Source organism: Lepidochelys olivacea (assembly GCF_965140295.1).
Source record: "Lepidochelys olivacea isolate rLepOli2 genome assembly, chromosome: 17".
Lineage (NCBI taxonomy): Eukaryota > Metazoa > Chordata > Testudines > Cheloniidae > Lepidochelys > Lepidochelys olivacea.
Window position 1 is genome coordinate 7895035 of NC_140427.1, and position 26634 is coordinate 7921668.

Sequence of the window (26634 nt, forward strand, 5' to 3'; positions counted from 1 at the left end):
TTGGATCTGAGATTTTTGTCCAACCCATTATAAAGGTTAAATGGCAGACACCAAGTTTGGATCTAAACTTCCTCAAAATGTAGAAATATTTGTCTCTCTCCATGCTAAGCTCAAAGCTCACCTACCAGTTAGTTTTACTGAGCAAAGGAATGATGGTTAGGGCATCAAGGTTATAACACAGTGCCTGTTATTTCCAGAGTGTCAGAGGGATCCTTCACTCTCAACTGACCCTATACTAGAGATGGTCACAGAGGGACCTCAAGACAACATCTCAGACAGACAGACAGATTGGGGGAAAACAAAGGAAGAGAGAGAAAGTTTGTTTTCAAGTGGGCAGAAACATACCTCCAGAGCTGCCATTCGCACCACCTGGTTACTATGGTAGAAAAAATTTGGTAGCACATCAAAGATGGATGTTTCGGAGAGAATGAGTTTCTGAAAGAGATCACACACAGAAGGGTTTCACAAGAGAATGTCTTGCTATTACAGCAGAACCAAAAGTTTCCATCGAAACAAAATTCTGATGGAAATTTTTTTTTGCACACACATTTTTCCATTTTCTGACAAGTGCTACTTTCTACAGCTTTTCTTTCATGCTTTTCATTGCGGCAGGACTTAGAGGTCTCAATCAGGTATCAGGGCCTCTTTGTGCTAGGCACTTTACAGGCATATAACAAAATCACAATCCCTGTGCCTTAAAGAGTTTACAGTCTAAATTCTAAGCCAACCTGCTGCAGGAGAAGCCACCTTGCAGTTCCCTAATTGCCTTGAGTCACAGTCTGTACACCACACAGCAATTAACCCCTTCACAGTTACAAGGCAAAAAGGACAGGGGCCTGTGCCAACACCTCAGATGAGTATTTGGCTGCAGAACTAAAATAGCACTACAACTAGAGGACAGCCCTGCTACTGGCTGAGACTTTTTCATGTTCAGTCTAGGGGTTCGGAAATTTACAAACATATACATGCTTTCATAATTCACCCACAGCCCCGGCAGAAAGGGTAATTCAGGGCACTGCTCTATGCCTAATGCTCAATATATTCCCTTTCACAGTGGGCTGCAGAGAAGTACAGGGTGATATTTTTCTGTGAAATTAATCAATTGCTTAAAGAGTTATTACATTAGGAGTGAAAATGTGTTTTGGAAAAGATTAACAAGCACCCCAAATCTGCACAAGCTAGTACTAGGAAAGCACACTCTTTCCAGCACTTAGTATTAAACAGGGACATTGCTAGAGTTGTGAGAGGCCTACACCTGACGTACCCTGGCAGTGGTCTCCTCAAGATGAGATCTTCCACACACACTTGGAGTCATGCATTTTTTTAAGGCAAGGTTTTGTGCAAAACTGGTACCACTGAGCTTAGTGAGAGGAAAGTGAGGAACCAGGAAAAAGAATCCTGTAGATACCTGTAAGTTCTCAATGCAGAACTGGTGTCCGTACATGTCAATGGCTGACAGGAAGATGGATTCCACCTGGTTGTGACGCAGCTCGTATGACGGCAAATGGGAAGCAATGAGAACCTGGTAAGACAGGAGGATGCAAAGGGCGAGTGCCAGAGAGAACTGTTATGCTGGTCCGTTATTAGAAGGATGCACTGCAAGGGCTGCAAGTCTATCCCACCAGTAGCCACCATACTCCCTACCAGAAGAGAACGTTAGCTGCATGTGTGAACTCTAGGCTCTGTAGCTCAAGAGTGATGCTGCAAAATGTAGTCTCATTTGTGTATCTCTGAATTGTATTACTGGGTATTCCCCAGAGAGAAAGGGAACAGCTTCAATCAGGTTTCATCAGTGCATGCGATTTAGCACAGCAAAGCAGCTAGTCCTGGGGATTGCCCAACTGGCTATTAACTGGAAAGCAGAGCTGGCAGATAGCAGCCATGGGGAGGCCTGCAACGGAGCCAGCCTTTCACAGTTCCAGAGCAAACCGAACACGAGCCACCCATGCCAAGTACTAATCATCCAACACAGAGATGATGATAGGAAGGGGCAGCAGCTCGCAAGGGAAAACAAAACACAACAGAGCAGCATAAAGATACACCCAAGGACTGCAACATCATCCCCCAGCATGCCACTGATAGGTTCAATAACGCCGAATGGTTCAAGGACATGGATACAAATCTGGAGAAAACATAAGGTCACTGAATGGCTTCAAACACCCCCATTCATTTTCTACGCTCATGCACGGAAATAAAAGGAGAGATCCCCGAACTGTCAGCTTCCCTGCTGAAGACTTTTAGTCTGGAAATGGGGACTGCAGGGTGAAAGAAGCTAACCAGAGTTCCAGGATTAGCATTATTGTGCGACAATTATACCCTCCCACTCCCTAATAACTACAGACTAACCACTAGCTAGGGAGCTCAGCAAAATATCCAGGTCTATATAGGAGATTCAAATGATCATTAAATTGGAATCTTGGAAAGGACACTATCAAGATTTTCCCCATTATTTTAAATCATTATTTACAATATCCCTTTGGGAACTGGAAAGAGCTATCCATATTTCAATCTCCGTTCTAGGCATATCCACTGGTTTGCTATCGTAGGGTTAGTGAGGAATCCCAGACTGCACACCCTGGTTATACATCCTAAACAGCATACATTGGCTTGTTATTGTAAGGTTGTTCATGAGTATTGGAGTGTTTTGGTTTTTTTAATTTGCTTAGGGATAAAACAACAACAAAAAACCACTAACCCATCAAAAGTCCTAGACTTTGCAAAACAGATGATTAAAATACAAAGCAAATCCAATTTGATCCTGCCAAGCTTGACAAGGTCCCCTTTTAGCAATGATCAGCACAGAAGGCTGAAGGTGCTGCATTTACCTGACGCGCTCGCAGGGCCACTTTTGCATTGGTGGTCTTGCTGAGCTGGGTCAGCTCAGTTAGAATATTAATTAATTCATCTGTCAAGGTGGGGTCTCGGCCACACAGCTGATCCTTTAAAAAAAAAAAAAAAAAGACATTGGAAGTGTTGAAAATGAAGACGACCTCCCAAGTAACCTAGAAATAAAGCAACGTTCTTAGATACATTGTTGAAGCTGTGAACATTCCCCAATGCTTTCATAATGTTACATGCCGAAGGAAAGTACATGAGCTGGAGAGGAAATGGGAGAGGGGAAGGAGGAGATAGGCAGAATCACTCATTTGATTGCCATGAGCTTGGATGCCCCAACAAACCTTGCATATGAACAAAGTAGGGCATTAAACTGCCAACAAAATACAGCACAATCATCTCCCAACACCCAGCCTCAGCTCTGGATCAAAAGTCTCCCCCAGCAACAATCCAGAGTTCAAGAAACATTTGACCAGAATGAAACTCCTTGCAATGCGCAATGAAGACTAGCAAACTTGGCTCTGGAAAATGATCAGAAGGAAAGAGTTTAGCAGCTGGGGACCCTCTGCAGAAAACACCCTGTACATATCTTGCAGCACCACTTGTGCCTTTGGTCACACTGCCCTCTATGGCTAGAACAGCTTCTTCTCTTCCAATGCAACAACTGACTTCCCTCTCCTCAAAGCTCATTTCTGTCAACCCCCTTCTCCAGCACGCATCACCACGCTAGCCATATTATGCTTCTTCCCCGGTGCTAACTGTATTAAAAACAATACAACCTAAAGAAAATCACAAAATTGTAACAAAATGAATGACCGGATGGTTTCCCATAAATAAGTTTCTTTCCACCTCTTTCTTGGCCCCTTCATTCTCTTGTTTTCTCCCCCTAGGTCTGATGTAGGCCCTGATCTTGCAATGAGCTCTTTGTGCCCCTCTATCCCCAATTAAGAATTGGGACCACATATTGTGAACTCTTGGGACAGAGACCATGCCCTTTTACTTGTCCATAAAGGCCATGTTACACCAGTGTCATTACATATATTCACATACACACCAAAAAAACGGACCACCAGCCGTAACAACTAGAGAATGTCAGCATAACCATTTAGAAAAGCATGTGTTTTCCAAACAGAATCCTTGAGAAGAAACTGCTAGGCTAATTCTAGACCCAAAAGATAGAGTAGGAAAATAAAAGTGTCCTCACCTCGGAATTCATGACTAGTAAAAATTATTCCATGGTAACTTAAAATTCCAATGAGAACAGTCTGCTTAACATTCCCCAAATGCTGCAACATCCTGCTAAGCAAAACTGATTACAAGCAGAAGTGAAATTGACTAGTTCATTTCCACTGTCCAAACTGAGTGAATAGCAACAAGGAAACTAACCAGCAGGAGTGGTGAAGTGTGTTGCAGTTTCAAAATTCTGAAAGAACTGAAAAAAAATGGCCATAGAAGGACAGAAACGTATAGGCAGTGCAATTCTGTAAATGCGTCCAGAGGTAGTTCTTAGCCTCAGGAGCAATCGCACAGCTTTCAGCTACTCTCAGTGATTTGCACAACAAGGACCCAAAGTTTGTAACCTGCGGACGCCTCTAATGTGTTTCTTTTGTACAACCCTCCCATACTATTGACATATCAAATGAATCATAGGAGGCAAATGAGAGATGAAATAGGGATTTGGGACAGCAAGCAGCAGATGGTGCCTTAAGCACTTGCAGACCAGAGGGCCCTTTTAAGAGTCAAGAAATACAAAAGGAAAGAGACAAAATATCTACATCGCAGGTTAGATTATTTGATAAGCCTGCTGACAGGAATTAAATAAAAATAAACCAACAATATAAACCTCAGAGACTTGCTAAAAAGAGTTTATACCAACTCCCACCTCTAAGCCTAGCCAGTTTTAAAATTGTTCTTGATCCCCTTCTTTAACACTCTACGTCTCCTGCTCCAGCTTTATGCCATTTCTAGGAACCTACAACAATGGAACAGTTCAAAGTCAAATCATTTTCAGTTAACTAAGCTACCAGCCTTTAGACTATTGTCTCTGACTAACAGAGCTTAACAATGAACACCGTAGAGATACCTGTGAACCCTTTCAAGTTACATTTGTGTCTGCAGACAGAGAATGGTTTAAGAATTGTTCACACGGTGTTTAAAAAAGTATATAGTTCTGTAGTACTCTGCCGTATCTACTTGTACAAAAGCTGGCTGCTGACAAGACTTAAGAGTTGTCATATGCTATGCTTCTGGAGCTTCATGGCAGCAGTAGGGATAGACCTTGGATCCTCCTTGGGCCTCTACATCAAGAACAGCAACATTAGCATCAGTGTGTCCTGACATGACTGTTGCCTGTGGAGGACAAACTTAACCACCCCAGATAAAGAGCTCAGCAACCTTTAAAATGCCATTACTTTCACCAACATATGTACCAAGAGGTCCCTATGGCCTGGAAGAATAATACAAAATTACAGATGAGAAGGAAGGATGGTCTTGTGGTTAAGGCACTGGACTGCAAAATAAAATAAAATAAAATAAAATAAAGCACAGTTCAAATTCCCAGCTCTGACACAGACATTCCTGTGACCTTTGGCAAATCACTTAATCTCACTAGGCCTCAGTTCCCCACTTTATATTTCCATATACCCCACGATCCATGTGAGGATATATTCACTAGCAAGGCCCTTGGATACTATGGTAACGGTGACTGTGCAAACAGATTTTATATGACCTACTAGCTCATCCAATCGCTCTCTGCCAAGTTCAGGATTGTTCCCTAAAATATATTTTCTAGGGCTGTGTTTTAACAGTTCCAAGCAACTAGGCTGCCAGCATCTCCTTAAGGTGACTATAGGAAGAGGTGAGAAAGGAGGGTTGGGGGAGGGAAGGAAAAGAAAAAGAATAGAAGGAGTTGAGAAAAACAGATTATTTGAGTTTTCCCATCTCTCAGTGAGGCCCCCCCCCACCCTCTCAGAGATTTTTCCATCAAAGTGAAGACATAAACAGGACTCTTGGCCTTTAAGACTCAGCTTGCACAGGGGAAAAACTACGAAACAAAAAGTTTCAGTCCCATCCTAGCAAGAAACAATCAGTATGACAATAACAAAAATAAAAGCAGCTAGCTGGTGTTCCCATTGGCGTCTGCCTCTGCTGATTGGTGAAAGGAGCCAGCAAAGCCTCAAACCAGTTCTCTGACAAGGCCTAACACCTCCCCGGCACCCCCGTGTAATTACACACTTGAGTGACTGGACTCTGAAGAAAATTGAAGGCCTGAGCTGCAAACAGCTGCCATTTTCTCTCTCCATCACACCAGCATGATTACTTGAGAAATGAACAGCCCCGGCTCAAAGCTACTCCAGAATTCTCAGAGGAAATATGGCTCCGTGTTCAAATAATGAGATTCTTAAGGCAAGCGTTACTTACAATCACACCGGGGGAAAAAAAAATAAATAAATAAAGGAATGCCAGGGCCTTTTTATCTTACAAACGAGAATTTAAGAAACCCAGCCACAGACTGGGGCAATCATTACTCTTCTGCTCCTCTTAGGAGGGTTTTGGGGTTTTTTGTTTGGGTGCTTTGCATCTATTTTTAGAGGCAGAAAAACACGATGTCTTTAGCAAAATAGAAAAGACAACCTTGTAATTAGCTTTTTAGAAAGCAAGACTTCAGCACGGGTTTACGCTTAAAATCACAAGGTTCTCTAACTCCCCCCTCTTTACAGTTCCGCTTTGCAGAGCATTATTCATTATTGGAAATTTTCTTAAGGTTTTGTTTGTTTTTTCAATTTATATCACAGAATAAAATGGGACACACAGAGTTTTCACCTTCTTTTGATGGCGGGATAAACACAGTGGAGTTTCTCCCATTCGTGGGAACCTGGAACTCACGGGGGCTCAGAAATCAGCCTAAAACAGTTATAAACCCGCCCCCGCTCCCCCCCTTTTCGGTGGGTTGGCTAATTTGCCTTTCTGAATACTGAGGAGGAACTGGCATCCCTGAAAAGTGAAATTCTTCCAGTAGTTAACAAACTAGACAGGCAACCATGCAGGTGGGAAGTGTCTCCCTGCTACCATCAAGCAGACGGTTCTCTAGACCGGGTCATTCTCAGGAATCTCCCAAGTTGCCATCTACAGTGTAAAATTCAGAGGCGGTGAGTTCCAAGATGGGGGGCTCTATGGTGTACAAAGAACACGCAGTCCTACAGTCTCCTTAGACATTTGCATACAAGTTAAACTGAAGCGTAAAATACCTCATGGCCATGCTTTGATGCGTAACGCCTATTTGAAGGGGCCACCTTTTTGCTAAGAGGCTAATTCAGCCCTGGGGAAAAATGCATCTTGCAGCATCGAGGGTTGCAGCCGGTCAGAAAGCAGCACTGAAGTCCAACAGGGGGCTCTCTGATCTCGCAACCATAGAGAGACTAACAGAGAGGAGCTGCTACTGAGCCTATGGGAGCAGAGACACGAGACTACATACACAGTGGTTCATAACTGAAGAGTTGGTGAAACCCCCAACGGTTATCCACTTGGACAGGGCAATATGTCAGGTCACTGCTAGGACCAAATTAGCCCTGATGGATGATAGGGACGTCCACAGTTGAACGGCTAGGGCCCCTTTACCCTAAAAAACTGATCTGCTTTTTGTATACATGGCAGTGTGCAGCTCTGGTCTGAGAATCGCAGGCTGGCATGGAATTAGGACCCTGGAGAGCTCTTGGAAATCCAAGAAGCAAAACAAAGCTGAACAAATACATAGTGCAGTCACTAGTGACTAAAAGGCAACACCTAGTGGCTCTCCAATGATCTACGTGAAAAGAATTATTTTATTTTCCGTCCCAAGTAGACAAAATAAATCACTGTCACAACAGGCCCTTGTTGCAACCTTACTGGAAGCCGGAGCAGAAAAAACTAAAAATTGGATGCTCCATGGAAACTGAGCTAACGTCACAGGGAAGTGTAGGGAACTGCACTGTCCCTGCCAGGTCTGTGGTTAAAGGCCCACAGTCTCCAGGCTGAGGGCTGTCAACTCAGCATCTTTCACCAGCACTAAACGTTCACATACAAGGTAAAAAAAAGTCCTGCGGGCCAAACTTACAATGAGCATCGTTACGAGGAGGTTCTTCTTGGTAACTTGAGCATGAGAGAAGATGTAGTTCAATACAGCATTCATGTCACTTTTGTTCTCTTCCCGAAGGGCGAAGACACACTTGTCATAGTGCCCTGCAGTCAGAAACGAAACATGAGGACCCACAGCATTGTGTACAGCCTGCACACAGGGGTAGCGCTGGATGCATCTGGCTGGACACATTTGGTTATTTTCTTAACATAACTTGGTGAATCTGAGGGACAGAAGCATTTTTACTGGAAACTTTAGAAATCTTAGATGGTTTTAAATACTGTCCTGTCATTTGCTTTCATCAACTCCAATGCCAAATCAATGCTTTGTGAATTACACAGGGAGAGTGGTAATGGCTTGTTAAGAAGGGGCTCTTTTTCACTCAGAGAAGAATCAGAAAATAATCAGATGGCATGTGAGATCATCTGCTATAGTGAGTTGATGTGGAAATGAATCTGTGGGTATGTCTATACTGCAATGTAAATCCAGGGTTTGAACTCAGGCTCAAGTCTAACTCTCCGTCTGTCTACACACAAATGACACTAACCCAGGGCTTGGAACTAGGACCCCACAGGGGTAGACGGTCTGAGCCTGAGTCAAGTCGGGACCCAGGGTTCAAGCCTTATTGCTTTGCAGTGTAGACCCAGCCCGACTGGACTTGTGCTCTGGGAGTCCACCAAAAGTATTCCCCAATCCCACAGGCTGACTTCCTTTGTCCTCTGAACAGTCAAGTTTGGTCGACAGTCAAGTTTTCCCACACTGTGAACAAAGGGTTACAGCGGCCACACGTTGGGAGGGTGCTAGGAAGCCTGGGATATGGGTAGTTGGACTCCAGCCCACATAATGCAGTATAGACACCGAAGCCCAAGGCTGCGACCCAGGATTCAACAATTCCTAACCTGGAGTTACAAATGAGATGCTCAAGCCCTGGGTTAACCAAGCCAGGGTCTGCTAACTCGAATTCAACTCGCCCTGGGCTCATTTTGCCTTATGGACATACCCTGTAACACTAGAAAGCTTGGCATGCACAGGGGGCAGGAGGGAAGAAGAGGAGAACTGAATCGGAAAGAGCGTTATCTGCAATAGCTTAAAAGCAGCGGTGGTTCACTGCCATCCTGTGACTGGTAACAGTATTGCAAGGTTCACATTGAAATACCTGGCTATGGTATTCTGCACGGAAATTGGAGAATTGTTCTTTATAAAAAGGGAGCATTGAAAAGTCTTCTGATACCTTACAGTGGTTTCAACTGAAACAATGGATCTCTTATTGTATTCCATTTTCTTACAGTAGCATTTACTACTGCATTGCCCACTTATTCTCCAGCTGCCATGGTGGTTCTGATCTTAGCTAATTTCTTGACACTTCTCACATGCTCAAGTGCTCAGAAGTCAGGAAATAAAACAGTTTACAAAGCCATGAATCTACATTTCAGTCTCCAGCTTGAGAGAAATGATCGGGGGGTGGGGGGGGACCTTTAATCACGGCCCCTTGCAGACAGCAAGAACCAGCAAAAGGCAGGCACAGAAGGTCAAAATAAACCAAACATGAAGGAGCAAAGAGTGCGCAGAACTCTGCCTGACTGAATCTTAGAGAGCTCAGAAACATACAGTGAATTAATGAATCATGTTTTGAATTCTGCCTCTTTTCTGGAGCGACTTCAACCCTGAATCACGTAAAGTCTCAGCTTACAAGGCTCTGGAGTAATTAAAAAAGAGTGCATGCCTATAGAAGATGCACCACACTTACACAGCTCAACAAGATGAAAGGATCAGAGAGAGACTGATGAAGTCAACTGTCAGCCTCTGTTGTGAAGATGTTCACAGCACTGACCCAAAAGAATCAGTGTCCTGTTAAGGCACCAAAGCAGCGGGGAGGAGAGCTGAGAGGATGTGGTAGATGATCTGTCTGCCAGGGGGGACGGGCACAAGCACAGGCTTAACCTAGGAGGGGAGTTTGGTGGATGGACTTGTTGCTGTGTGCACCTCCCTGCATGCTCCTACCATGGAGGCTCACCACATTGGGAGTTTAATGGTTTAAAAAAAGCCCTCCTAAACAGTGATGCAAAAGGAAACCAGCTGGTCTCATTTGGAAGATGCTTTTAGTGAAGCCTACAGGAGGCGCTGTGCTCCTCCCAGAATTCAAATCCTGATGTGTTCAAGACTTACCATGCTGGAACTGAGTCTCCACCTTTAGGTACTGACGGAGCAGATCCATCACCACAGCTTTCATGTGGCCTCGAATACCACTCCGATACCTGCGGGAACAGCAAGGGAAGGTCACTGGAGGACTAAAATGCCAATGTCCTGCTTGTGAAAGGCTCAGAGTCAATACAACTGAACAATACAAAGGAAAACACACACAGATCTCCCAGGAACTCCTGGAGGTTCAGCGCAGTCAGAATGAACATACAACCTCCGACACTCTTCACATGAGCAGCACGCCACACGGCATGTTGAAAACACTTCCCAGAACCTTCCCAAACCCTCAGCTTCTAGAGCTGTGAAAAGGGTGGAGAAGATACCAGCTACTTGACAGAATGGCCAAGACAGCCTCACTACTAAAAGACAAAAGTTACACCTGCTTCCTTGAAGGCAAAGAAAAAAAAAAAAGTGACCCACAGCTTTGCTTCAGCCCTTGCAGGCAGCAAAAAAGAAAAAGGAATGGAGGAAGGGATGGGCTCCCGTGAACGAGCTCACCGTTGCACCAGCTGCACGATGCTCTGGGTGTTCATGAAAAAGACCTCGCGCTCAGACTTGCGGTTCAGTGTAGCTGCATGACTGTCCAAGATGTTGGCGATCTAAGAGAGAAAAAATAGTCCCATGCTGAAGAGGGGGATATGGGTGGAGAACATTGTCACAGGAGCAAAGGATTTCTGCCAGACCAGGTGAGAGCACTGGGCCACCAAGCCCATTCTCCAGACTCCAGCAGAGGCCAACATCTGATGCTGCAGAGGAAGGCAAAGTACCCTCATTATGAGCCAACCTGTTGTGCAATACATATTTCTCCAAGACTCTGCAGCGAGCAGCTTACACCCTGAATGCCAGTAGTAGTTCAGAGATTTCTTTAATGTCAGGAGGAAGCAATGGGATCATCCAATCTCACCTCCTGCAAAACACAGACTGTACAATTTCACCCAGTCATTCTTGTATTGAGCCACAAAAACTGTAGCTGAACAACAGCATATTTAGGATACAGTAGTTCTGAGCACAAGGTCAGATTTCCTCCAAACGGCCAAACACTTCTGCTGCAACAACCTGCTACTTGTTCACAGATGAAGGAGTTACTACTTTAACTCAAGCAGCAGAGATCCGGGGTTTTGGCAACTAAGGTCCAGGGTTCAATTCCCATTGCTCTCCATGGGTTATTATACACACTGACCTCCCTACCAAGCCCCCACTTTTCACCTCAAGCTCATCTCCAAATAATTCAAAGGTATTTTCTCTCCATCCCAAAGTGACCTGTTTTGCTTTCCCTTTCCAAAGGGCTGTTCATTACCTGCTGGCTTGGAAACTGGCAAAGGACAGATGTGATGTTGCTAGCATACTGGGCCATCTCCTTCTTGATGGACTTCTCCACATTGGGTGGGATCCTCCCAGAGACACTGGTCATGATGTCCTGAAGCTCCAGGAGAGGCAAAGATGGGTCTCTCAGGGTCTTCATTAGCCGCTCAACCCAGTCCTTCACCTGGAGAGAGGACAAGAACCAGATGCAATATGGAATGAAGGGAAGGGCTGGTCTCATCGAGGCTTGTTCAGTGTGGCAAAGCAGTCCTACAGTATGACCCCACCTGGGAGCCACTCTAGTTCAAGGGGTGCAGATCAACATGGGTGGAGAAAGGTGCAGAGCCACTCCCTTCCTTCACCACATATGCTAACTCGATGGCAAGTAAAGCTGCAGGGGGCTGCTTGAAAGGCATACACCTTCCTTGTCTGCTCCCAGTGTGGCCCCTAACATCGCTGGCTGTGGAAGCAGCTCTCCCATACTAGGCTGCAGGCATAGGCAACAGTCCTGCAGCCCATCTGGTCTCCTCTTCAGTTCTGACTTGGGTGGCACCAATGGACACATCCCCCTCGTGTCCTCAACCTTCTGGAAATAGGGGACTGGGGAAAGGAATCAGGGCTACCAGAGAGGTTGTATATGAGGCAGGGCAGTGTAGTGTAGTTTAGTGTCCTGCCTCTCAGTCCCCTGCTCTAACCATTAGAGTTCATTGAGCTTGTACGCAAATTGGCTCCTAATATCCAGGAAGCGTTTGCCCTCCACCTGGGAAAAGCGATCAGTACCTTGCTGCTGAAGTAGGGCTCTGGCAGGCAGTAACCATTCATCACATTGACCAGGTTATCGAGGACACAGTGAAAGACACGATGGAGCTTCTCGCCTCGGAGGGCTGTGCTGTGGATCTGTGGTAAGGTGCCTGTATGCAGATCGGCCTGCGAACACAGCCAACAGAGAATAAAGCGCCTCCAAGCCTCCTCCCACATGGCATCACCAAAGAGAATCACACTTGCTTCTCTCTCCACCCCGCACTTTTCAACTGGAGACCCAATAGCCTACAGCACAGGGGGGAAATTAGACTCAAACAGGAGGATCTCAGGATGGAAAATCCTCTTGGACAGTCATGGGATTTTCACTGGATCTCAATGACTGCATGCCCCTGAACCCACAAAATAAGGCCCCCAGCCTCTTTCTGATGAATTCCAACTGATCTCAGTGTCCAGAACCAGAAACAACAAGATCTCAGAGAAAGATTCAGTCGAAGCCAGTAGATACTGCACTGGTGCTGATAACCTCTCCAATAAGATGATTAAGTACTAGCATCCATTTTAGAATAGTTCCTTTTTCTTTCACCATTCACATCCACCCACCCACATCAAACCCGACTTGCCCTTAAAGACCCATGCATTTGTCCTCTACCCCAAAGATGATCCATGCACTGGCTCACTCCCCACTTGTCCAGCTTTGCCGAGACTGTTTGTACCAGTCCCAATGCTCTTGAAACCGGGGTATCCATTCCTGTCTGTCAGGAGAGGTTCAGTTAGCTATCAGGAAGAACGCTCTCTGTCTCACAGTACTGCAGGTGTTTGGAACAGTCAAGTGGCCAAAGAAAGTAGTGGGTGCAGGGAGCATAAATGTGTTTGAGGAAAGGATGAGGCTTTCCCCACCCACCTATATCACCTGGAGATCAGGTGCTGAGATAACAAGGAATGAGTCTGATATAAATGTCTAGATCAGATCTGAGAGAAAGCCTCTGTAGGGTTTACACTTCCTTGACTTCTTCCTTTGAGACAAAAGTCACACGGTGAAAATCTCAGCATGACATGGGCCTGTCCTCTGTTGCAATTCAACACCACCACTAGAAAATCAAGACAAATTAGGCAGGGTCCAATGGCTATCTCCAGGAGCTTCCTACCTGCTGAACCCTGCTGGGATCATCCAGCTGCAGTTTAGCAATTACACAACCAGGGTCCAGCACTGCCCCAGGGCGTTTGACATAATGGATGCAGCCTGATTCTGCTGCCGACAGCGTCATCACCATTTTCATCACCTGCAGCAAGAAGACAGGTTACACGCTCAGATTCCCTAATTCATTCAAGGTTCATGCTTCAGAAGCCCCCTTTCTATGCCATAGGTAATCTGACTAGCAAGGGTCTTTTGCATTCAGCAGTCACCCTGAAAGGCTTGTAGTGCAGATGCATGCTGGGAAGGAAACCCAGGAGCCCGTAGTAAAGGGCAGAGCAAATGGTCTGAATGCAAATTAGAGCAACAGGAAACCAAACTCAACCAATGGAATCTCATCTCTTCTGGATTCTTTCACCTCCAAGAATAAGTAAAGGTTCCATGCTGAGCACTGGACTTTCAGGCAGCCTGCAACTCACTGCCATGGCTGTGATAACCTAAAGGTCAGACATTAATGGCAGATGCCATTGGAATATGCTGGCTGGTGGGTTTGTGCACTACTGGCTTCCAGCGGAGGGAATTAGAGCTGTTGTCCAGAGTGTCATAGGCTCTATAGAGCTCTTCAAACTAACAGAGATCTCCCTTTAGTTTGCACGTAGGAGCCTTGTCCTTGGAGCAGAAAGATCTAGGGTCTATCCGTGCTGTTGCTATGGAAAGTAGCCCAGCAACGAACGACTGGTAGGTTCTCACCAAGCCATGAATATGTTACAATATAAAAGAGCTTGCATAAATAACATGATCTGCAGTCTGATACATTTCTCCTACACGCTGTCCCTAATAACCACCTTAATCCCCCACAATCCACTCTATACCCTCCTCTCTAAAGTCTGGTTTGATCCCTCTCTCTCGGGCACAGCCCCATCTTTGCCCATTGTGCCTTGGGAATTGCTTGTCCTCCCCCTCTTTGGGAGTTAAGTAACCTCCAAGGGGGAAGGGAGGAGCCACAGTTTCAGCTTCCTCATTAGCTCATCTGATTAAGCTGATAAATGACCAGTCAGTAAGAGCAGACATAATTCATTGCCTCACCCTGTCACTGGGCCTGGGCCACCCCTGCTGCAGCGACCACTTAGCCCAGAGGAACAGCAAACCTTTTTCACAACAGCTATGAGACATGGATTGTCCATCTCTCACAGCCCTATGGTCTATTCCTCTTTGGCCAGTCCCACAGCAAGGTGGCCACCGCTGTCTATATGCGCTTTCTTTACCACTGGATATTGCTGGGAGGTTTTGCCTCCCACTGGTACATTCATTAAAACACAGGTTTTAACATTTACAGTGCTAAGTTATCTCTTCTCCACCCAGCAGCTCGTTTTTGCCTTCTGAGTGGGCACAGACAAAAAGCGGGGAGGGGGGGGGGCATGGAATAGGGAGAAAAAAATATCACAAAACATTCCACCCACCATCCAACCCCCCAGTTTTTCACTAAAGTTTTTGAGTATTTCAAAATGTTCCTGCTCAGCTCTGCTCCCAGGATTGAGCATCTGCAGCCAGCCCAGTCCCATGTAGCTCTTTTACCTCAATTTCAGCAAAGCACTGGCCTGAGAATACATGTCCCCCATCCTCCACCACATACTGGATGAGCTTCCCAGCCGAGGGGGAGCGAAGGAGAGACGGATCATTTTCCTTCTCAAACACGCAGGTCTTGTTCCCTATGGTGATGCGGTACCTAGGGAAGAACACCTCAATGGAATGCCATGTGGAGAGTATAGGAGGGAGAAATCCAATCCCCCCAGCCCTAGATCAGAACATACAAGTAGCAATTATTTACAGTTTAGTGACTTGGTTCTAGAGGTGAACACCTGCGTAATCAGGGCTGCGGGGGTCAGGAAGGCATTATTATCGACCCCTAGCATACGTACAGCATTGCTTCTTCTGAATCAGTGGGTAATTGGTCACTGAGGGAGCCTGGATGCTGGACCCAATGGACTCCCAATATGAAGCGGTCTGGTAAATTCTATATAAACCAAGATCAACAATATTGGAGGTTGGATGTGTTAACACAAAGCTGTCAAATAGCAAACGCTTACCAAACCTCCCACATCCAAACTCCTCCAGTGCTCAGAGTGCAGTTGAGAAGAGCAGGCAACACTCTTGTGGTGAAATGAGGAGTTTCAAAAGGCATTTTGTTTAGATTTTTACAGCACCTTACAACCCAAGTCTTTCATAGACTACTGGCCAGATTCATTAGAGTCAGCACAGAGAAGGAGGCCCGATGCACCCCAAGGGGGTTATGTGGTATAAACTCCAGGGGCTGAAAGCTGAGGAAATGCACTGACTCAGCACATCCACCACCTAGGCTTGCTAGGCCCTATTCCCGGCAATGCCACCAACTTCTCTCATTGTGTTAAGCCCTCCATTCAGTGCAACTGCAGGATACTGTGCAAGGGTCTATGCGGCCATAAACCAACAAATCTGAGTCTGCGCATATATAAAAAGGTCACTCGCCCAGCCTATGGAGTGGAATACAACAGCTGTTCTGTACCAGTGGCAGATTTTTAACAAGATAAAGTAAAAACGAACTTTCCAATGTAAACTGAAAGGGCATAACTCGGCAAAAAGAATATAATCACCCGAGCTGGGATTTGGCCTGCATGTGCTAGCCTCTCTTTTTGTTTTGCCCCCACCCCTCCCCCCAGAAGTCACCACAAGCAGGGAAGAAACCTCTTTCCGTAAAGATGGAGGTCTCCACACCATCATGTTAGGTGGTGTGTGGGGAACTCTAAACTCCCACCTTCTTGCAGAGACGACATCTATCCACTCTACCAAGGGCCTATAGGAAACTGGAATGTAGGCTCCCATTCAGCTCAACAACCCACTGCTAGCAAACCAGATGGGCAACCTAGGAGTTCACCCATCTCCTACTGGAAGGATGAGGTTGCAGAGTGGCTGGAGAAGAAAGAGAACCACATATCATATTGGTGCATCACATTCCAAATCCTGCTTCCAGCTGCAGGCAACCCCAAATGCTTCAGACGAAAGCAAATTTCTTCCCCTACTCCTGTCCCTAATAATGCACCTACCGAGCTCTTCAGTATCGTATAGTAGTTGGAAGGATTCCTTCCTGACGCTGTGATACGCAGCTGAGGCCTCAGACCATGACATTCTATTAGCCCATCTTGGCATGTATGTAAATTATAAGTGACCATAAAGGACCCCTATAGCAGAGATTGATACCTGTCCACTTCTTCTTTCATGTAGGTTGTGTAGCTGCTCCCATCGTAGGATAAGAGCAGCCCTCCGTCACTCAATCGGTGTACTTCAACCTCCACGTAAGAGTTGTTCATGACAACCACATAGGAATTGGGAGACTGCCGGGTCACCTGTGGGTCCGTGAGCAAGAATATGGAGCAACATGTAAAGGAAACGTGGTAACATTGACATTATACTGGCTGGAGCACCAGGCAGGTTCCTTGGTTTCTGAACTGACTGTTACATTCAGTAATAAATGAAGATGTCTCAGGGAAATGTGGGTCACTTGTTTTATTTTAGATAATTCATAAATAAAACACACTTCACCACCTGCAGGGTGGTGCTGGGTACTGAAAATTTAACGTAAAAACAGGGGTCTTGCAGAGCAAAGTTGTGGCAGGGATCTCACTGTAAGTGAAATGTAATGGAAGGGAGGGTCTCTGAGTGGGGACAATGCATGGGAGATTGTAGAGAAGTTTCCAAACCCACAGAAGCAGAGAAAATCCCCTTCCAGCTCTCCTTGTCTCCTTTGCCCACCATCCAGATTTGATTTTAACTTGATGATCCTGTTCCCAACAGTCATTGCAAAGCCAAGACAGTGCCAAGCAACATAAGATCCCTCCAACCCACAGTGGAGAAGAGTCTCCGCATTGTACTGTACCTTTAGCACGTACTTCCTTCCATCATAGATGAGTTCAACATCCACTGTGTTCAGCAGCGTATGAGCAGGCAGGACCTGACCCCTGAAAGACGTTACCTTTCAGATTCTCTAAATGGCCACTGAGGGGAGGGGTTAAAACACAGCACACAAGCATTTGGAGACCGCACTGGCGTGGAGATTGGACATCTAAACCTTAAACCATCCCTCCTTAGGAGAGACATCACTCTCAAACCCAACATATGTTCATTCCCATTCCACATAGACTTGTTATATCTCCCCCCACCGTCCCAACCCACCTGCTTTACTGATAGTGAATGATTTGCACTGAAACATCGAACACATTTACAGAATATCTTTGTTGTGCTCAGTAACAGCCCCATGTGATTAAAAGCAGCTTTTCACTACTATGCTCCTTGGATCCCTCATCCAGCGCCCAGGTCCCCAAACGTGGGCCTGGCAGGGCTGACAGCCTCATTTGGAAAAGAAGTGTACATGTCATGTCAGACTCAGTCCGAATTAAAATGTTATGACTGGTCTCCCAAGGACTCCCAATCCAGTTTAAAGCAAGCTAGAATGTTAGGGGGTTTCTGAGCACTGGTAGAAGGCATCTGATGAATAGCTCTGTAGACTTGGACTACAAAACAGGGACAGCACAAGATTTGGCAGTGCAAACTTTACCCAGGCTGTCCTGCCAATGGGTCTTAACTCTCTTATCCATTCAATCCCTGGCCTCTCTCCTGAGACTGCCAACAACTATGTTTCTCAGAGCCACTGGTGGTGGATTTTTTTGGAACACGCATGGACATCTATCCATCAGGACTGGCCTAAAAATGCTAAACAGCCACTGGGGCCAGAGAACAGCCATCAGATGATAACAAGCTTTAGGCACTTCTGGCCTGGGTTGCATTTGGGCTATGTATGACTTGAGCTTTATACGACGTCAACGATCTGTGACTACTGCTAGTCGCAAAGAGTAATTTTACCTTTCCAGAGAGTGCAGGAAGTTGGAGACGCTGTTCCGGAAGTTCACGTCAGCCACATGCAGAGCCCCGCACACTACCCCTAGCATGGTGTCAGGCCTCTCTGCCTAGAGGGAAAAGGGTTTGGGATGAAGGAAAACCTCAGTCTTTCCACATGCTCAATTCCTTCTGCTTTCTCAGCCCTCCATCCTGGCCTCTCCCTACTTGAGAGGGTCAACCATGTCATTATGCTCAGTTGCATTTGCTGTCAAAGGCAGAAAATCCCTTAAAGTTAAAATGGTTGTAATACTTATGGTAGCCATACATGAAAGCATACCAGTAAGCAGGTCACCTCTATGCTAGTTAAAGGAAACGATTTGAGTTTTATTCTCACTGGGGCAAATCCTCAGGTACTGCACAAGTTTTCACTCTTGTCATTTGTTTAAAATTCCCGGTGAAGACAACAAGCCTAATTCTCAGTTATACTAATGCTCCTTTACAGGTGCTTAAGGACTCTTTATACTGCCAAAATGGGGTAAAAAGGCACAGTGTCAATGAGAACAAAGCCCAATAAATGTTTTTCCAGAGTCCTTACTAAGGACTGAGTAGAACGTCATCGTTAAATCTCTGTACTCTCTGACTAGTAAGGGCCAAGCTTTCGAGGTAATGCAATGTCTTTTCCTCCCCAAAAAATCAACCCCCACTCCCCAAAGTTTATAATCCCCTGAAGCAAGTGGGTATACCTGCACTTTCTCAGCGATGAGCCTGTCCAACCAGCCAGTGTCAATGCTGTTCTGCTGGAAGCTCTCTGTCTCCAGCAGTTTAATCAAGTACTCAACAGTGGTTCGGAAATCCCCTCGGATGGACAGTTCCTTCAAAGCCACCACCATGTTTCTGAAAGGAAAAGGAATTCACAAACCACATCTCACTAACAGTTTGTTGTGACCTGGTAAGTCTAGACAGTTACCGCAAATTAACATCCCCAGTGAGTCACCTGGAAAAACAAGTTAGTCATGCCAATAGCAGATGAAGTGCGTGCACTCATGGGAGCAAGATGCTATCCATGCACCGTGCCTGGGAATGAGACATCAGTTTCCTCCAGCATACACTTGGGATGTACCACGTGCCTTTCTGATTTTGTCGCTATTCTTTTCTACTCATCCTTCGTCCTGGCTTGATCGTCATTGCTGGAGATCTTGGTAAATGTGGTTTCAGTGGAGTGAAAAGACCAAAAGCCAGACTGGAGCGTAGCATTGAGTCTGCATAAGGTTTCCGCTACAGATTTTACTTCAAAATCCACTCTTCCTACGGGACATTTGCTAAAACTGTATTCTTCGCATCCACACCTCTCAACCGTACCTGATTTAAAAGGTACTTCATCCACATTAGTATCAAATTTACCATTGTCCAACACAAACCTGGCATTATCCCACTGATTATTATTGGCAATAGTCAATGCTGAATAACGAAAGTGACATTATGCTCTATACATTTTTACCTTTCAGTCTGGTTGGTTGTGTGAGAGACAAACTTCCAGGTCTCAAAGGATCTTTACGTTATGAGACCCAACAAACTGAATGGAAGGGTGAGTTCTACTCCCTTTCATGCTTACCATAACCCACAGAAAAACATTTCTGCAAGAAAAGCTCATAATATGACAGCTCTACTAGAAATTAAATCTATTCAACATGTATAGGATACTACTGGGCAGATGTTTAGTAATGTTCCGTTTAACCCTTTAGAGAAAGCCAGCCTGTATGGTACATGTTTTCTATACTTTCATTCAGCTAAAAGTCAGGAAAATGCCCCCGCTATGAATTTTTATAAAATATTAAAAAATTGGTAAACTTTTTCATATATATTTATATTAAATATGTCTTGCAAAACTTAAGTAGGAGGTTCGATTTCGCACCAACTCTGTAAGTGGTACTCATCAACTTTGGGGGTCTTAAGCTCAGAGGATAAACCATCTGTAGGCAGCAAGAGCTTCTCCTTAACAGAACATCGTTTCTAATAGGAAATTGAAAAGGTGACAAACAACAAGGTGTAAACAGAAAAGCTCCCATGCTTGGGATTCAAACCTAATCCTATGACCCTGAGTGTGCGGCCCTTCCCTTCCCCAGGGCATTCTCTCCCCACCAGCTCCTAAGCAGCCACTCTTATAGAGGAAGCTGAGTTAGATTAACTCCTTGTTCATTGGCAACTAAATTACAGTTGTCACAAGGGATTACAGATCCCTTCCAAGAGGCTAGGTTTGCATACAAAATCGAAGTCACACATGGAGTTTATGGGGGTTCCACATGAGGCACTTGTAGGACCAGGCCCTCTATAGAGCACCGAGGAGGGTTTTCACAGTGAGCTAGTTCCATATTCTAACCACTTTCCTGGCTACTTACGAGATGGCCTCCTCACGGTTCTCTCCCCAAGAAAAGCAGTGACCAAACTGAGAGTCAGCAAATTCGTGAAGCCCCCCTGCGGCAGCGACACTGAAATAGCCCCAGACGTTCTTATTGCTGCGAAAATTCAGTTCTTGGACTGTTCCAGAGCTGGGTTTAAAACCCTACAAGGAAATATATTAAATGGTTATGCACCCCAAAGGAAAAGTAAATGTTCCACGAGTAGTATGCATTTGCAAAAAAACACACACACACACACACACACACAACTGGGAGTTGCTTAGGCTACAGAGATTAGCAGCGCGTCCCAGCACTGGGATATCACATGCTAGTTAGGGTCAGGCTGCATCCATATTGGATGGGAGACCTCCAAGATAAACCCAAGTGCTGTAGGAAGTGATGTAAAAGATTCAATACCAATGCACCAGAATGGGTCTAAGGAGTGCTGTGATGCAAGAGATGCCATCCTTGAGAAATGTCAGGAAACCAAGGTCCTATCCAAGGTCTTTGTGGTCATTAACACCTTAACTGTTAACCAGCTACTGTGCACAGACATACTTTGTGTGAGAGAGCAAACAGTTCAGGAGCGACGGAGTTCAAGGTCCTGACGCACTTTTGACAAGAGTATTATTCTGATTGAGAGATGGGGAAGGTTTTATCATACTATACAGTACTCTCTCTACTACTAACCTCAGCCAAAAAAAGGATTTCTCAGCTCACTTGAATTTGGTGCAGAAAGTTCTGGGTTTGATCCTTGCTGACGACTGTGTGTGCAGAACCATGGCTCTTTAGAATGACCCCAATACTACAGAAACAACAAACACTAAGTGGAGCTTTTACCTCATCTGGATTTTCACTGGTGATACGAGCAGCGATCACATGACCCCGTGGACAGGGGACATGGGCTGAGTTCTCAAAGTCAATGGGTACATCGCCCCAAGGAGACACACCATACATTACTCGGATATCTTTGATCCTGTGGAGGGGAATCCCCATGGCAATCTATAGGAGAATATAAAATACAGTAAGCTAAGTTTTACTTCTCACATAAGTACCACTTCCCTGAACCTTCACAGGTTCATTCCACCCATCGTCGGTGGTGGCTGGACACTGGTTATATATATTACTGTGATTCTAGGGCTTTCTTTTCAGGCATAATGTCACAATTCTTTACCTCAGGATGCACCCAATAATAATGTTTTGCACCTCTTTACCTGTCCCCCTCAAAGTGCTTCACAAAGTTGGATGAATGTCATCTTTGTTTTACAGAAGGGGAAACAGATTCAGAAAAGAAGTCCTTTGCCCAAGCTGACAAGGTGAGTCAATGAAACAGCTGGCAATGGAATTCAGATGACCCGACTCCCTGTTCTGTGACCTGGTCATTGGCCTATACATAAGGCTACCCTGTCTACCTGAACAATACATATTTCATTGGAATCTGCAATACAGTCAAGAGAGAGAACATGCTCTTTGTGTAAATCCAACATGCTCCAACTGAAGCCAAAGGGCTAAATCTGGCTGGCAGAATCGCAAAACACAGGGCTTGTGGCTGCTCTCTTCCAGTAACCGCAGCTTGAGGACAAAGTTGATTAACTGTGGTGTCTTCCTGCCAGTGAATTCAAACAAATAATTACTGTTTATCTACCAGGGAAGAGATAGGAAAGAAAAACAGCAAGGAGCATTTATTAAAACGTATATACCACTATGGATTCTGGCATGTTACCATCACGGCGCTAACTGTGTCACTAAATTTGAGCACAGCTGCATATGGAACAATTACTACAAATGTATTAAGACAGAGTCTGGCCGGATCGGCGTAAGTTTCAGCATCCTGAGCTGCTCCTTTTGGGCAAAAGGATGCTTGACTTTAAAAGCCAATGATGAACAACTGTTTTTCTAGGTGATCTTCCATACCTGCGCATCTCTGGGCATTCAGACATGTGAAACAAAAAAGCCTGCCTTGTAAGTCAGGAATTTTTACCAGGAGCTGCAGGAATACATCTTAATGCCTTTAAAAAACCACAGTAAGGATGTCAGGAATTACCAGATTCACTGGGCAGCCTGGAGAAAGGCCTTGCAATGGCTCCTATTTCTGGGAAGCCAGGGAATAGGTACCGAGAAGCTTTGTGCTCTCACATGCTGCGCACGTGAACCAGTTTGTTTATTGTATAGAAGCTTGTTGAGTACTTGGATGAGGAATGTAACAGTTCCACTTTGGGGGGTATTGAATATCAACGATGGTGTTACTGGATAATATTGCCAGCAATTTAAACATTTCTTAATTGGACATAAACAGCAATTTGAGGGGGCACTACTGGGTTAAAATTATTAAAGACAAATTTTCTTATTAGTATTGCATTTAATAGTTCTCTTGTTAATATGCCAAGTCTCATGCTTTCCCTGTCATATCAGTGACTTGATCAATTAACTTGTACATGACTCATCTGTAACAACACCATGAAACTGAACACTGGGAGTGACCCAGACAGGAGCCCCCCAACTCAGATTCCAGTGGAGCCGGCTATTTGTGCTCAGACCTCTCCAACACCCCACGCTTTGAATACCTTTCAATGCCTCCACAGGTACGAGGCCTGTGTGGTGACTCACCTGTAACTGTGCTGCTGGCAGGTTGACGTCAGCCACCATCTCTGTGCAGGGGTGCTCCACCTGCAGCCGGGGATTCAGCTCCAGGAAGTAGAAGCTGCCATCCTGGCTGTAGAGGTATTCCACTGTACCAGCACTCACATACCCCACCATCTTGGCGAGCTTCACGGCACACTAGGAGATGAGACAGAGAAAACAGCCCACATATATCATTGTCAACCATCACTTTTATTCCACCTACCCCATCCACAACTCACTTTCTTACTGGAATTCTAGAACGGCCACAATCCTGTGACAAGTACGATAAGTGCATTTCTCTGAGCGAATTCTGGCAGGCGGCTCAATTTCTGGGCTTACTCAGTAACGCTTCTGGATGGGATTTTTGCTATCCCTGTAGAATTTATAACGTTGGAATCTGTCAACCCCCATTCCCCTCTGTGAATGTGTCAATACACATTCAAAACATCACTGACCACTTAGGAGAACTAAACATCATATGTCACAAAAATGTTTTAAGTCACATGGGCCTCTTTCTGAAACATGGATTATTCTTGGCGGACCACGGGCTGGGGTGGGGAAGTATTGTATACACACCCCATATATAACAAACCCACAACCATGTAACCACAGAGCCAAACATTCAAAGATCTCAAAGAATTTTGACAAACAAGTTTTTCAGACATTCATATGCTGCATACTCAGGGATCATTTCTCCCACTATTGAAAGCAGCCGCTTCTGGGATGGAACTCTGCAGTTCTCTGACAGCACACACGAACAGTTCTGGAAACATGAGTGCTAATCTGTACATACAAAGACTGCAACACTGGACCCGGTGTTGCTATTTGAAGAGACTCTCCCCATTCCTGTTTTTTTGGAATGTCAGAGAACTGGCTCCTTCTGCAGGCAGAGTATCGCTTTTCTTCGCAAAAGGCAGGGAAAGTGGAATTCACAGACCCACACGCACCTGTTCCATATGCTCAAACACCACTGAGGTAGCAATAGTTGCAGGCGCCTCTTCGATGATCTTCTGGTGCCTGCGCTGCACTGAGCAGTCACGGCCAAAGAGGGAGATGGCATTGCCGGACTGATCCGCCAGGATCTGCACCTCCAGGTGGCGAGACTGCTTGGCTAGTCTCATCACAAAGATGGGCGAGCCTGGCACTTCAGCTTGAACCTACAACAGGAACAACGTAATGCAAACCAACTCTTCCTCCTATTCTGACACAAAGTCAGGCTCCTTCTTCAGCTGTCTTTCTGTTAATACTGTAGAGTACTAGCACAGAGTCTCACTTGTATGACCCAAAGTTAGAAATTTGAATGCTCTGCATTTCTATTTCCATCTGAGAAACTCAAAACACTTTACAAACATTAATGAACTGAACCCTACAGACGGAGAAACGGAAGCACAGATGAAGTAAGTAACTTAGAATCATAGACTATCAGGGGTGGAAGGGACCTCAGGAGGTCATCCAGTCGAACCCCCTGCTCAAAGCAGGGCCAATCCCCAATTTTTGCCCCAGATCCCTAAATGGCCCCCTCAAGGATTGGACTCTAGCCCCAGGAGATAATATTAGAGGTGCAGTATCAACAGTCTAAGCAAATCTTATTGGAGGCATAGGAGCATTCTGTAACGAAGAGCCAGACAGAGCAATTTTAAACAGACCATTTAACCATCTCAGTGCTGCCTAACACAGCAGGGAAATGCTGGTAAAATTCAGCTCCAGCAATGCCCCATGGGTCTTTTAGATCCTGATAGAAGTGCTGTCCTGCCAGTGGAATGGTGATCGATGAAAGAACACCGCTGCCATCTGTTACAGCATGGAAACTGCAAGGGAACACCGCAGGGAAGCATTTGAACTGACACACCAATCCACAATGGGCTAATGCAGCACATACTGACCCCAGAGCACAGAGTGCGACCAAACCAAAAAAAAAAAAAAGTTCACATAAACTTCAGTAGAAGCCTAGGGCATTTTCTGGGGGAAGAAACTACTAGGGTTTGCCATGGGCCATTCATTGCTGGAAATACCCTGTTCTCCAGTGGTGTATAATTTCAGTACAACCTCCCTTATCTAAACCTCACTTATCCACAATTCCCCATTATCTGAAACAAGGACACGTTCCCCAGCATCTGTTAATTACATTTTGAATTCTCTCTATTACCAGAAACCACAGCAATCAGACTCAGCACCAACCAGGGTATTTGGTTAACTGGTGTTGTACTGGAGTTAGTATAGTCTTTACAGATATTTGGGCATTCTAGTGACATAATCATGGCTATAAAGCAAAGTTTGGCAAGACCCCAACCGTTCAGAGCAGCAAGAAAAGTGTTGATGGATAATAGAGTGCTTTCTTCCCTTAACATTCCCCAATAAGCTCTTGCCGAACTGTGCAGAACGTCTACAGTGACCTCCACACTAGAAACAAGACAGCACAAATGAATGGGAAGAGAGTTACCTGTCTAAAAAGGTTGGGGAAGTCATCTGCATTGTTAACTTTCCTGATTCCTTTTCCTCCTCCTCCTTCAGAGGCTTTGATCATGACTGGGTAGCCAACTTCTTCAGCTGCCTGAAGACGGAAAGAGAAAAGGATTAAGTACAAAAGCTGTTTAGTAGCCTATAAAACAAATTAGGGATTTCATTCTTTCACAGTTTCAAAGTTTAGGGTCAGAAGGGATCACTGGATCATCTAATCCAGGGATCAGCAGCCTCTGGCAGGCCGAGCTGGTTTGTTTACCTGCAGCGTCTGCAGGTTCGGCCGATCACAGCTCCCACTGGCCACGGTTCACCGTCCCAGGCCAATGGGGACTGTGGGAAGAGCGGCCAGCACATCCTTCAGCCCACGTCACTTCCCGCGGCCCCCATTGGCCTGGGACAGTGAACCGTGGCCAGTGGGAGCTGCGATCGACCTAACCTACAAACACTACAGGTAAACAAACCGGCCTGGCCCGCCAGAAGCTTTCCCTGGAGGGCCACGTGCCAAAGGTTGCCGATCCTTGATCTAATAGGCCCTCCTGAATATCACAGGCACTTATGATAACCCCAATAACTTCAGTTAAACTAAAGCACTCTAGTCCTTAGGAGATTAAACTGTTTTCTACCACAATCACAGAAGAAGAGAGACTGCGGCATCCAGACCTCTTCTAGTTCTAGAAATGAAATGGAGCCCTTGCTGCAGTACAGTTTTGTACCCATCTGCCCTTTCTTGATCCTAAATTTCATGCATCTGTGCACTTTTGCTTCTGGTCCTACCCAGGAGGTAGAATACCAGATATCTCACATGAAAGAGAATCCTATTCAGAGGACTTTCAAGCCCCAGTTTTGCTGAACTGAGAAGTTTGGCTAAGCTTTGAATTCCTATAGGGAATCAAACCCCCAGACTCTTGAGGTGTGTACCCATCACTGGCTTATGTAGTTCTTTC

At 45.4% G+C, this 26634-nt stretch overlaps 1 protein-coding gene across 2 annotated transcripts in view; it reads right to left on the reverse strand.

Moving 5' to 3' along the window:
- ACACA (acetyl-CoA carboxylase alpha) overlaps positions 1-26634 on the reverse strand; it is a 186163-nt gene that overhangs the window by 125141 nt on the left and 34388 nt on the right. For both annotated transcript variants that reach the window (XM_084650728.1, XM_084650727.1), the window contains exons 10-28: positions 25671-25781; positions 24178-24387; positions 23216-23386; positions 21449-21610; positions 20609-20772; positions 18956-19106; positions 18237-18340; positions 17254-17335; positions 16578-16723; positions 14919-15069; positions 13357-13491; positions 12230-12376; positions 11445-11633; positions 10646-10746; positions 10115-10203; positions 7928-8052; positions 2826-2939; positions 1409-1522; positions 346-435 (exon numbers count right to left, since the gene is read on the reverse strand). In XM_084650728.1, the coding sequence (XP_084506854.1) occupies positions 346-435; positions 1409-1522; positions 2826-2939; positions 7928-8052; positions 10115-10203; positions 10646-10746; positions 11445-11633; positions 12230-12376; positions 13357-13491; positions 14919-15069; positions 16578-16723; positions 17254-17335; positions 18237-18340; positions 18956-19106; positions 20609-20772; positions 21449-21610; positions 23216-23386; positions 24178-24387; positions 25671-25781 (2556 nt within the window). The remainder of the gene's footprint in view (positions 1-345; positions 436-1408; positions 1523-2825; positions 2940-7927; positions 8053-10114; positions 10204-10645; positions 10747-11444; positions 11634-12229; positions 12377-13356; positions 13492-14918; positions 15070-16577; positions 16724-17253; positions 17336-18236; positions 18341-18955; positions 19107-20608; positions 20773-21448; positions 21611-23215; positions 23387-24177; positions 24388-25670; positions 25782-26634) is intronic.